The following is a 12,500-nucleotide window of genomic DNA, read 5'->3' on the forward strand; positions in this document are numbered from 1 at the left end:
ATCACTTGATTAACTGTAACTAGTTACATTCCAACAATTTCTAATGCTGCATTCCAGGCAACCCGTAACTCCTGTTTTCACAACCTTCTATCTGTGAAAGTGCCCTGGAACGGCAGTCAAACCTGTAACTTACTACTCATGAACTCGTGCCAGATCGTTGTACTCCCAGTAACAGTTTTGACGTCACATACAAATAAACAACAATGGAGACCCCTGTTGATGCTGTACAGACGCCGGTGATTAACGGTGAGAAACAGAAATAAATAGACATAAATAGGCAACGTAAAGTAATTTCGCACATTGTAAATCAAAACAATACACATACGATTGTATACTAATACAGGTTATGTTTAGAAATCGCTAGTATCACCTAGCGTTAGCTAACGTCAACGTTAGGTAGACGCTAGCTAACGCTAGCTAGAAGGGTTTGTGGTGACTTTGCCTGGAACGCTACCAAGTCGTGAGTCGTGACTTGAAGTCGTAACTTACGGGCTAAAAATTGTGTCTGGAACGCAGCATAACTGAAAATGGAATGACAGGGTGGTAACCTAGCAACAGCAGCAGTTATTGCTTGTTAGTTTTTGAATCAGTTTTTTCTGTTAAGGACATTTTTCTAGAGACAAGGCGTCTGTGGTCATGTTTAGCTCCGTGTCAAAAGCAGAAATGCTGAGACTGTTGGTGAAACAGCGACTGGATGCGGCCGCTGAAGACATATTCAAGCTGTTTGCCACAACAATAGCAGATAAGAAGGAGGAACGTACTCGTTTAAAAGAAAAGGAGAGACAACACAAACTACTGGAAGTTCATCTACACAGATCAGGTATTTCTCAGCCTTTATATTTATTATATGTGTCATAGTGACCCTAACCCTTTTTATACGTTATATGCAATGTTACCAAATTGTTAAAATGTGTTACTTTTGCAGATGATACGAGGGCCAATGACGTATAAGGATTTTCAACAGGCCAATTTTAAAATACAATAAATATTATTTTGTTTTGCATTTGGTTAAACGTTAACGATATTGTGTATGTATGAATTTTTATAAAACAATTATTTAAACTGATTTTAGTGTTTTTTCATGTTCATGAATTGGCCATGACCTTTAAAAATGTCATGTGGTGCGACCGTGAATTAACTTAACCTGTTTACATTTATTTTACAAGTTCTCAGTAATATGAAGTCTGTAGAAACAAATTATTTGGATTTCTTCTTAAATTCTATAGTTATTGATATATTTTTTTTGTTCTATAACAGCACAGTCACCTACTATGTAGTTAACATACACATTTTTCCTGTGAATTGCACAAAACTGAAAAAGATTTGAAAGAAGGCTCAAACATTGGTTGACCTTTGTGTACAAATGAATAAGTGGACATGCTCCTACATATTTAACTACACTCTTAACATCTAGTGGATCTGAACACAATCTAAGATCAAGTAGATACATACTGTATGATGTTCCACAAACTAAAACAGAGTTTGGAAAAACTGCTTTTTGTTACAGTGCTCCAACTTCATGGAATGAGTTACAAAATCAGCTAAAATTGCAGGTTTTTATTTCACATACTGAATTCAAGTCCTGCCTAAATCAAATATACCAACATGTTTGCGCTTGTTTTTAAAATGTGATTTTCTGTTTTTTATTTCTTATTTCTTATTGCTGTCCATCCCTGTCTGTCTGTTATTTGTTGTATGTTAAAGTGTATTTTCTATGTGCTGCCTTCTTGGCACTTGTAAAAGAGATTTTAATCTCAATGTGATTTTTTTCCGTGGTAAAATTAAGGTAAAATAAAAAAAAAAAGATGTCTAACCAATATAAATCCCTTCAGCATACTCGATCGGAGATTAATATTTTAGCCTCAGAAATTACAAATTGCATTTTTCTTTTATTATTGCCATTTCTGGTCACACCACATGATGGGGCAACCATATATTGTCAAAAATAAATAGATAAGGAAGCAATAAGTTGCATGCAAAAATCTAAAACAGATTTTTATTCAAATCTAACAGATTTTTCAGTGAAGACAAACATTTAATTTTCATTTCCACAACATACCATTTTTATCTAAAAAAAAAAAGAATTATGCCGCCTTCCCACTGGCACTTGAAATCAGCTCCAATACGGCTGCGAAACAACCGGAAGTCATTAATTTCCTCTGGAGAGTCGCAGACAGACGATCGTTGGTGTTGCGGGCGTTTGGCGTTTAATTTCCCCGTGGCAGTTCATGAAATGGTAATGGTCGAAAATCGTGGCCTGTACACGTATCAATAAATAAAAATAACGTGACTATTTACAAACTGGCGTGAGACTGGGTTGGTATTACGGACCTGATTTCAAGTGCCAGCGGGAAGGTGGTGTTTGACCATTCATGGCATTTTGTAAACATTTCATTAAAGATTCAAAGAACAACAAGGATTGTTGGAAAGAACTACCCTAGAATTTCAGAGTTCTCGCAAAAGCACAATTTTTATTTGCTCAGCGAGTCACTCTGGCATTGAGTAATGATGCTCATTACTCATTACCCATTTCCCTGCAGATGTTCCCTCTGAGTTTAGCTCCAGTCAGGACCAGGAGGACTTGGAGAGGCGACACGTTAAAGAGGAAGAGGATGAACTCTGTATCAGTCAGGACAGAGAGCAGCTTCAAGCACCGGAGGAGGCTGATGTCAGACTGAAACAAGGTTATAACTCTATACTTCAGAACTTTAAATCAGGTTTTTTTTTTTCATTTTAGTTTGGTTTTAATTTTCAGAGTGTTTTCTAGTTTTGGTTTAGTTCCAATCCGGTTCTTCGTTCCCCCTCCCTCTAATCCGACCCACAGGAGTGTCCCCCACTCTGTCCTCACAGCCTGGTTGCACAGAATTCCGTGAAATGATCACGAATTGTTAACAGCGCATTACGTGGTGGTTGGCACGGAATGTGTGAAAAATCTGTGTGGCCACCACGGAAAACAATACCAATGCAAAGTCAATGAGAAGATGACGTAGCATTAAGAGCGACTACGGTGAGGGGGCGTGGCCAGCGAGCTATGGAGTAGCTGTGTTCCGAGGAGGCTCTGCTCGATTTTTATTTAATCATAAATTTCCCACTGAGATAACACTTTAAAACTTGCTAAAGTTCAGCATAAAAGGATGACGAAGACAAGGAACAACAAAGGAGGGGAAAAGAATGACAAAACGTCTGATGAACTCGGTGTAACGGGTATGACGGTCGGAGAATTAGCTACCGAGCTAAACGAAGCTAGCTTAGGCGCAGTTTCCTTGTGCACGGAGTCGAATCCATCCGCAGCAGACCTCATGAGTGCCATCACCTCTTTGAACCAAAACGTGACGACCAAACTCACGAAGGAGCAGAGAAGGGTAAACCAGTGGAGTTCATCACCAAGCTGATCCCAGCTCTGCTCAGGGCTGAACACTTCACAAATCCGACGGTGGTCGTGGACCGAGCACACCGTTCCCTGGGTCCGAGGTCGGCGGACGGACCGCCCACGGACATTCATCGTCAGACTCCACTACTGCCAGACCCGGGACCTCATCCTCAAACTCGCAGCACAGAAATCTCCGCTACAATATAATGGGACGAAGCTTTTCATTTTTCCGGACCTGACAGCGGAGGTTCTTAACAACGTAGAGTGTTTGATGAAGTCCGCAAGCCGGCTGACATATGACATTCCTCAAGACAACTCCATTTAGAATTTTATCAGATAAGTTCACAAGTCTGGGTATTATAGTCACAAGGAAGTTGAGTCAGCTACTACGACATAACTGGGATGAGAAAATTAATCAGTTGGAGAGGAATATACAGTACTGGAACACCTTACCTATATCAATGTTAGGGCGTATTAACGCCATCAAAATGGTAGTCTTGCCTAGGTTCCTTTATATGTTTCAATCAATCCCAGTATGCATCCCTCAAAATCACTTCAGACAGCTGGATTCAATTATATAATCTTTTATTTGGTCTGGCAAAATACCTAGGATCTCGAAGAAACATCTTATTAAAAGTTGGTCCGAGAGGGGGTCTTGGCCTTCTTCAATTTAAATCATACTACTTGGCTGCACATTTAAATATTTTTTTTTGTTTTAGTTGGGGTGTTTACCAGGCAATAACTTGGAGGAGATGCCTGTGTGGTTACAAATTGAACACCTCTCCTGTCAACGCACCTCTCTACCAGCACTCATTAATAGCCCAGTAAAGATTAAGAAGCACTTGTTGTGTAATGATAACCCGATAATTTATAATTCTTTAAAGATATGGAAGCAGGTAACAACAACTCTGAAAACACCCATTTGCTGTAACCATGCATTTAAACTTGCACTGGATGATGTAGTTTTCTCAAACTGGAGAGAGAAGGGCATTATCACTTTGAGAAATGTTTATATTGAGGGTCATTTGGCCTCCTTTCAGCAGTTACAGCGGGCATTCCAGCTCCCAGCTTCCCATTTTTTTTGTTTCCTACAGTTGAGACACTTTGTGAGAAATCATGTTCCACAATATGAACGTAAACCTCAGCATGTAGCATTAAATAGTTTTTTTTCAAATCAAACCATATACGAGAGGGGCTATATCTAAACTCTATACAGAATGTGAATAACACACATTTAAAGAGGCTTTGGGGAGAGAATTGGATAGGGAAATCTCAGATGAGATGTGGGAGAATTGTATTAAGAACATCCATAATAGCTCAATCAATGCAAGACATAATTTGATACAATTCAAGATTGTACATAGACTACACTATTCTCCCTCCAGATTGCAGAAAATATTTCCGGAGGTGTCATCCCAATGTATTAAGTGTCGGAGTGAAGAAGGAACACTATCCCACTTATTCTTGTCATGTCATAAGCTACAATCATTCTGGGGCTCCTTGTTTGAGTTTTTCACTAAGGCCTTTAATCATCCATGACCCATTCACCGTATTGTTCGGAGTGGCCAATCCAGATAGTGTGAAGAGTAGTTGTGAAGCCAAGGCTATTTCCCTTTTAACATTGTTTGCCAGAAAGTTGATTTTACAATCTTGGAAATCTGAAAGGTCTCCTAAATTTGAAATGTGGTTGAGAGAGCTGGGAAATGTATTACATTTGGAGAAAATCAGGTACATTATGTCTGCTAAAGAGGAATAAAAAAAAAAAATCTGGCAACCTTTTCTCGATTTAATGTCTAAAAACTGAACTTGTGCTACCCTGTCGCTGTGCCATTACCTTTGTCCTATGTCCTGGTGGTCGCATGTCAAAAACTCCTTTCAAGTAACCTGTACTGTTTTGTGTAGCACCACCAACTATTGTTAATATGTTTCTACTTCTTTGTTACGAAAACAATAAAAATAAATACACAAAAAAAGAGCGACTACGGTAGCGAGTAGTATGTAAGGCAGAAATTCCGCGTAAGGAGGTTGGTTGGGGGGGTGGATGGGTCAAACACAGGACTTTCACCCAGGAGACCAGGGATCATGTCCCGCATCTCAAGTTTCCTAAAGTAGCTTTCTTCGTTTCCGTCCCGTTCTTCCTGCGTGTCACGGAACCATAAGCCCACCCACGACCTTTTCCTTAACTTTTAATTTAACGGAATTGTTCCGTGGGCCCATCACGGAATGTTTTGCGATTCCGTGAAACTGCCACAGATTTTGAGTTAAGGGGCCGTGTTCATTTCATGGAATTCTGTGAGATCAGGTTGGTCCTCATATGTAAACCCAACACGGTCTCACGGCACTTCGTGAAATGGTCACGCTTTTTTGAATTTATTGATTTGTGACAATTATGTCAGGTTTTTTTAGAACGGGGAAAGGACACGCCACACACCGACACGACCCGCGGCCTCTGAGGGACACGCAACAATAACGGGACAGTTGTGTTTAGGCAAAGAAGAATGGGGAAAGGAACTGTCAACAACTTTGTTTCACCTATTCTATTATTTTGAAAAACCACTCCTGCTGCAAAAAGAAACTTCCACGACAGATTTTGCAATCTTGAATGATTTTCTTCGACTCGAGAGACCAACGTGCATACGTCACGCTGCCCTCACGCTGCCTTCACTTCAATTGGCAGTCGCTTTGTCGCATCGCTCAGCATTTGCATAAAATAGACTTCCTGTCTATTTCAGCCCTGCCTTGCTTGTGGCAGCGGCAAGCTCGTCGCTTGTCGCTGTCTCTTGTAGCTAATGTAACTGAGTTATACTTCCTCACCTTACTTCCTGTTTTGCTCCCGTCAGAACTACTACGGCCACTAGAGGGCGCCGCCACTAGAAACCTAAATAATATAGGTCAGAATGATGCTGGAACAAACCAACTTATGGGGGAGTTTTTTGGAGGACAGTCTCTTAGTTTAAGTTTTTCAGAAAGGTTGGAGGAGAGCCATGATGTTTAAAGTCTAATCTTTTCGCTACTTTAGTGTCCGATGTGAAATAGTTATGGCACAGCGCCATTTCATGTCAAGTCCGTTCAGTTTCTGTGGTTTAATGTCACGATGAGAGTTGACGGAGTCGTGAAATATTGAAGCTAAAAAAACAAAAACTGGAATGATTTACCTTGATTTTTTACTAGTTTATTAACCCGTCAATATAGTTTCTCTTGAAGGTTTTAGTTTTTATTTAGTTTCAGTTTAATACAAATATTTTTCACTGCTTATTTTTCATTTTAGGTCACTATAATAACCACAGTCCAGACCAGGAGGACCCGGAGAGGCGACATATTAAAGAGGAAGAGGAGGAACTCTGCATCAGTCAGGACAGAGAGCAGCTTCAAGCGCCGGACGAGGCTGAAGATGACGAAGAGAAACCTCCGTCGTCACAGCTTCGTCCGAGCCAAACTGACGAGGGCAGAGAGGCCGAGCATCAACAGATGGAAACAGAAGCTGACGGAGAGGACTGTGGAGGATCAGAAGCAGACCCACACAGTCATCTATCATCACCGCCTATCACAGGAGAGAAACCGTTTGGTTGCGATGTTTGTGAGAAAAGATTTAGTCAGAGGAGCTATCTGCAGAGACACATGAGAGTCCACACAGGAGAGAAACCGTTTGTCTGTGGTGTTTGTCAGAAAAGATTTAGCCACAACGGCAATCTGCATTCGCATATGAAAGGCCACACAGGAGAGAAACCGTTTGGTTGTAGTGTTTGTGAGAAAAGATTTAGCCAGAGGAGCCATCTGCAGAGACACATGAGAGTCCACACAGGAGAGAAACCTTTTGGTTGTAGTGTTTGTGAGAAAAGATTTAGCCAAAGCAGCAATCTGCAGACGCACATGAGAGTCCACACAGGAAAGAAACCAGTGTGCGAACTACGGGGGAGCTAGGGGGAGCTCGGCTCCCCTTAATAAGACATGGGCTCCCCTGAAAACGTGATTTGTGAAATTTTGAGAAAGTCTCTAAAAATATTGACAGTGTGTCATTTTGAGTGCAATTTCAGTTTTGTGTAATGTGATCATCGTGGATTATTAAAATTACAAAAATATCATTCATTCATGCATGACTTCACTTCAATAAAGATAACTACACATGCTGTTCTCGTCATGAGCATCAAGGCGTGGCAGGGATGCGGTGCAAATTCAACTCATATTTAGTACATGTTAACTCAAAGATTCATAGAAAACATAAATGTTGGAGGCCATTAATCAGCGCGCAAAGTCCTTGAAATCCATTCTGCAGTTAGCATCGTATAGCCATTGCAAAAAGAAAACAAGGCAGTTTAATTTGTTTTGTTTTTACTAAGAAATTGTGTAGCGATGACGTTAATAGCACAACCAATTCACCTGCTGCAAGCCCTGTTAGCACACCTCCCGCCGGGGTGCAGGGCTGGGCACCGACCGTCGATACTTTTATGGCACTGAAAAAAATCCTATGAGTATCGAAAAATGATTTATCTTTTGGTGCCAAATTTTGGTTCCAAAAGCATCTGAGCGCATAAGCGCAAGCTTATCTGTCCTCTCTGCATATTGACCCAGAGCAGAGCTCCGACCGACCGACCGACACACACACGAGCGCAGAGGTGCGGACAGAGTAAACTACGTCGGCTCTGCAGTTTTGTTGAAGTCACAGTGAGTCACGGCGATGCCGATAAAGTGGTTTCAAGCGTGGTTACAGTTTTACAAAACTTCACGCAGACAGCGTTTGCTGTGATATGATATTAATGGCGAGCCGAAAGCGGTTGCTGTGCTGTTGTTTTACACTTCCTCTGAGACAAGCAGGCACAACGGTGGTTTGACTGACAGGCTGAGGTTGTAAGGCAAGGCAACTTTATTTCTACAGCACCTTTCAGCAACAAGGCAATTCAATGACATTCCTTTGCACTTAAGTTAGTTCTCCATTAGTTCAATGTTGACAACAGGGCAGTCACCAAGTTTATTGTTAAAGGTTTGTGTCATTATGCAGTTTGACCTAAAAAGTCTTTGTTGTTTACATTCCTTTGCATTTTAGTTAGTTCAATATTAGCCTGTACACAATGTCATTTGTTTAATTATTTATTATTCATAATATGTTCATGTTGTGGCAAAAAGGTTTCTCCTTTTTTGTTAATTTTTAAAGTTTGGCTTGATACCAATCCTGAGTATGTGACTGGTGCACCCCTATCGAAAAGCACAACCAGTTTTATTAATGTTACTCTGAGTGAGCAGTGTTACCAGAATTATTTAATTTTGATAACTGTTTTGATTCACAATTACGGTGGAAAAGAAAGGTTTTGTGTTTAATGGATTTTTGTTGATGTTGAAATGGATTTTAAATAGGGCTGTCAAAATAAAATTAAAGAACGCAGATTAATCCATTCCATATTGAGGTTTGACCCGGAGCCGTTCTAGCCACCATTGGACTGTAAAATGAAGGAGGGAGACGAGAATGTGCTGCCTGGATCATTAACTGGAACATTTACTTCTTCTTCCTGCCAACCCTGGCTACTGAAATCTGGAGCCACTGATATGTCTGCTCTTCTCTCTGGTGCTCTGAAGACGATACAGGCAACACAAACACCGCTGCACGGGACGCTAGTTAACACTATACTCAACAGCAGCTAACGTTAGCCTACCGCTAGCTAGTTAACACTATACTCGACAGCAGCTAACATTAGCCTACCGCTAGCTAGTTAACACTATAGTCGACAGCAGCTAACGTTAGCCTACCACTAGCTAGTTAACACTATACTCGACAGCAGCTAACGTTAGCCTACCACTAGCTAGTTAACACTATACTCGACAGCAGCTAACGTTAGCCTACCGCTAGCTAGTTAACACTATAGTCGACAGCAGCTAACGTTAGCCTACCACTAGCTAGTTAACACTATACTCGACAGCAGCTAACGTTAGCCTACCGCTAGCTAGTTAACACTATAGTCGACAGCAGCTAATGTTAGCCTACCACTAGCTAGTTAACACTATACTCGACAGCAGCTAACGTTAGCCTACCGCTAGCTAGTAGCTGGATTAAACATGGTTCCAATGCTGACAGCTAACGCTGAACGGTGTAAAGTGTGACTGTGTTTTACTGTAGAGGACTGTGACTCAACAGCGGGATGTAACAATCTGCAGCTGCCGAGCTGCCGTCGGAAAAACAACACAGACGGTGCGTTCAATGAAACTGGTAAACTACAGCTTCGTGGTGCATTTGAAGTTATTGTAAATTTCCTCGGTGGTTATTTTTGTCGTTCAACAGCAATTTACTAGTGAAATAAGTTATTGTTATACATTATTATTAAATCATTTAATTTTGACCATATGGCCTTAGCAATAAACAAGCCGTTCTTTAATGTCACCAACTGTTGTTTAGTACCCTTTGTTTTGTTTTCTTTTTTTCTTTCTTAAAAAGTATCGGTTCAGGCACCGTTAATTATGTATGCGATTAATTTCGATTAATTAATCACAGAGTCTGTAATTAATTAGATTAATTTTTTTAATCGATTGACAGCCCTAATTTTAAAAAATATGGTATCGAAAAAAGTAAGGAACCGGTAACCGGAAACTGAGGTATCGAAATTAGCACTGGATCGAAAGATTTTGAACGATGCCCAGCCCTACCGGGGTGACAATGCAAGAAGAAGCTGAAGAAATAATGTCCTCTCTGGCTGAAGATGGTGGTGGCCGATTTGACATGTATAATCGGCGGGGCGGGCACTGCCGGCAGTCGGACTCAAATGACCCATCTGATTGGTGGAGAGCTAACCAGGAAACGGGGAGCGGGATGAGCATGACTAGAGTCTCTCAAAATCTGACGAAAATCTTTTAAACTGACCTTTGTTGATCTGAAATGAAGACAGATTCAGCAACTGCACGGCCTATTTCTCTCTTCAAATGTTTTCAGAAACACGTTTCGGTGAACTATTTTAGTCCAATATGAGATCGTATTCTGAACGAGCCGCCATGATGGTGTGTCTTTGAATTTCTGGAGAAACCAGACCCACGTGACGTGTTCGTCCAATCAGCTGCCGGTTTTCATTTTTGGGCAACAATACAGATTAGCGCAGCCTGCTGTTATGGAGACGTATTACGTCTCGTTTCTTCGGTGTTCTGAGGAACTTTTTTGACCAATTTGGGGAGACTGATTAGTCACACTGGCTTTTCTGCCGATGTTTGGCCGTCGGCTCTGTGTGTCTGGGCCTGGAGAGCGTCGGCAGATCTACGAGATGATATGCTCCACTAAAGGCACATTATGCACTAATATAAAGGCTCAACATTTAAACACAGCACATAATAAATAATATAATAACAGCTCCTCAAAAACATGGAAACCCTCCCACGCAGCTCGCTGCACTAGAATTTTGAATATTTTTGGTGGCATGCATAAAATAACTTATCAAAATAAACCAAATTCCAGATGGCCAGTCGGTTAACTGTATGTTATCCCACGAGATCTCGAGAGAATTCAGCTGCCGTGCAAAGGTAAGTCTGCGTTGGTCCTTGATCTAATTAGTCAGAGCCGTGTCCTGTACGAAAACACTGAAAAGTCAGCAGGTAACTCACAGCACCGAAGGCGACAGACAGCATCGTCTGCATCCGGCCGTCCTCCAACGTTCCCACCACGCCCTTCTTGTACATCAGAGCGCCGCCCGCCAGCGTCCAGAACTTCACATGTTTGATTCCCACCGACACAAACTGGGAGTCTGAGTCCGGCCGAAACTCCACCACGAAGATCCGGTCCGGGTGTCCGCCTTTACTGCACACCTTGGATCCTGCAGCGGAGACACCTCTGTCATTTTAATTCTTTTATTTGAATCTAAATGATCGTTCTTACATCATTTACTCAAATTGTGTCATCCGTACGCTCTTTCACCTCAGACAGTTTAAAGTAGAAAGATTTTGTGGCAGTTGGTTTTGTGTTGAAATGTAACTTCAGTAAAAGTGTGTAAAAATCATCAGGAAAATGTAGTTAAAGGAGAACTATGCAGTTTAATTTAGCTTAATTTACCTTAACTGAACAGCTTCGGAGTCATTGGAATGGTTATATGACTTTTTTCAGGTTGAATGGTGGTCGTCTCGCTCCCCCCTGGCGCCTGTGAGCGGAAAAACCACCCTTGCAACTTTGGGCCAGCGAGCTGGCGGCCTCAGCGTCAGGAAGTATGGCGTGATATCAGGTCTCGCAATGGAACGAATTGCTTCACTGCACTGCACACATACGCCCATTCAGGAACCGGCTAACAAGGTAGCGATGGAGTTTTTCACACTATCATCGTAAAGCATTGTCGGCGGAACAGAGGAAGAGGAAACGGCAGACTGACCGAGCGAAGAGTCAGACATGAGTAAACATCGGAGCGGCCAAATATCTATTCTGAAGCTGTAGGGGGAGCTCTATAGAGAAACCTGTAGGGGAGCTCTAAACCTGCCAGCAAAAACAGAGAAAACAACGAAGAAATGGCCAAAACTGCATAGTGCCTCTTTAAACGCTGTCAGAAAAAGAGATACAATACAGGTCCATTTTTGTTCCCTAAGGTACAATCTTAGCAAATGTTCCCTTAAAAGTACAAAAATGCATCTTGAAGGTACAATTATGCACCTTTTATTGTACATTGTGGACTTTCAGAGGTGTAAGGTATACATATTTGTCACTTACATATATTTGTACCTTAATGTTTAAATGTAAAACGGCAGGAATTAGTGGATACTCATCACAGCAGAAAATTAATGTTATCTCTCAATATAGAAACACAAGTTAATCTATACTATATTCAAACTCAATAATTGTCAAACTAAATTAACTGTAAAGTTTTGGGATATGTGCAAAATAAATCAGAATGTTTTTTGTTTTTTTTAACAACAATGTACCTTTGAGGGTATCACCCCAGTGACAAGCTTTTTCTCCTTAAAAGGTACTGTTTTGTACTTTTGTATTAGAATTATTAAAAGTAAAGAACTCTCTGTGTAAAGGATCCAAACAGTTTAATGGTCTGATCATCTCAGCTGGACTTGTAGCTGTTATATTGTTGGCTAGTTTACTTTAGAATCAAACATCAAATTTTATAAACTACATGTGTTCTGTGCAGTAATCTTAATGTCTAAAGTAACTAGTAACTAAAGCTGTAAC

At 41.0% G+C, this 12,500-nt stretch overlaps 2 protein-coding genes across 6 annotated transcripts in view; one reads left to right on the forward strand and one right to left on the reverse strand.

Annotated features, from left to right (window-relative positions):
* LOC116056232 (echinoderm microtubule-associated protein-like 6) overlaps positions 1-12,500 on the reverse strand; it is a 134,183-nt gene that overhangs the window by 16,143 nt on the left and 105,540 nt on the right. For all 4 annotated transcript variants that reach the window (XM_031308389.2, XM_035992016.1, XM_035992013.1 and 1 more), the window contains one exon: positions 10,943-11,151. In XM_031308389.2, the coding sequence (XP_031164249.1) occupies positions 10,943-11,151 (209 nt within the window). The remainder of the gene's footprint in view (positions 1-10,942; positions 11,152-12,500) is intronic.
* Positions 561-7,483, forward strand: LOC116056233 (gastrula zinc finger protein XlCGF7.1-like). 2 transcript variants are annotated; one of them, XM_031308390.2, is made up of 3 exons: positions 561-820; positions 2,541-2,684; positions 6,639-7,482. In XM_031308390.2, exons 1-3 carry the CDS (start codon positions 637-639, stop codon positions 7,289-7,291), a joined length of 981 nt encoding a protein of 326 aa, XP_031164250.2. In that variant the 5' UTR covers positions 561-636; the 3' UTR covers positions 7,292-7,482. The 2 variants fall into 2 exon arrangements, with proteins under 2 accessions (XP_031164250.2, XP_035847917.1); XM_035992024.1 differs by lacking the exon at positions 2,541-2,684 and having other exon boundaries at positions 6,639-7,483.

Source organism: Sander lucioperca, chromosome 15, assembly GCF_008315115.2.
Source record: "Sander lucioperca isolate FBNREF2018 chromosome 15, SLUC_FBN_1.2, whole genome shotgun sequence".
Taxonomy (NCBI): domain Eukaryota; kingdom Metazoa; phylum Chordata; class Actinopteri; order Perciformes; family Percidae; genus Sander; species Sander lucioperca.

What these genes read in the sequence shown, in the direction of transcription:
- LOC116056233 (XM_031308390.2), top strand. Translation starts at nt 637, where the DNA reads ATGTTTAGCTCCGTGTCAAAAGCAGAAATGCTGAGACTGTTGGTGAAA. An exon ending in AGTTCATCTACACAGATCAG is followed by an intron (nt 821 to 2,540) that starts GTATTTCTCAGC and finishes ATTTCCCTGCAG; the next exon opens with ATGTTCCCTCTGAGTTTAGC. An exon ending in TGATGTCAGACTGAAACAAG is followed by an intron (nt 2,685 to 6,638) that starts GTTATAACTCTA and finishes TTTTCATTTTAG; the next exon opens with GTCACTATAATAACCACAGT.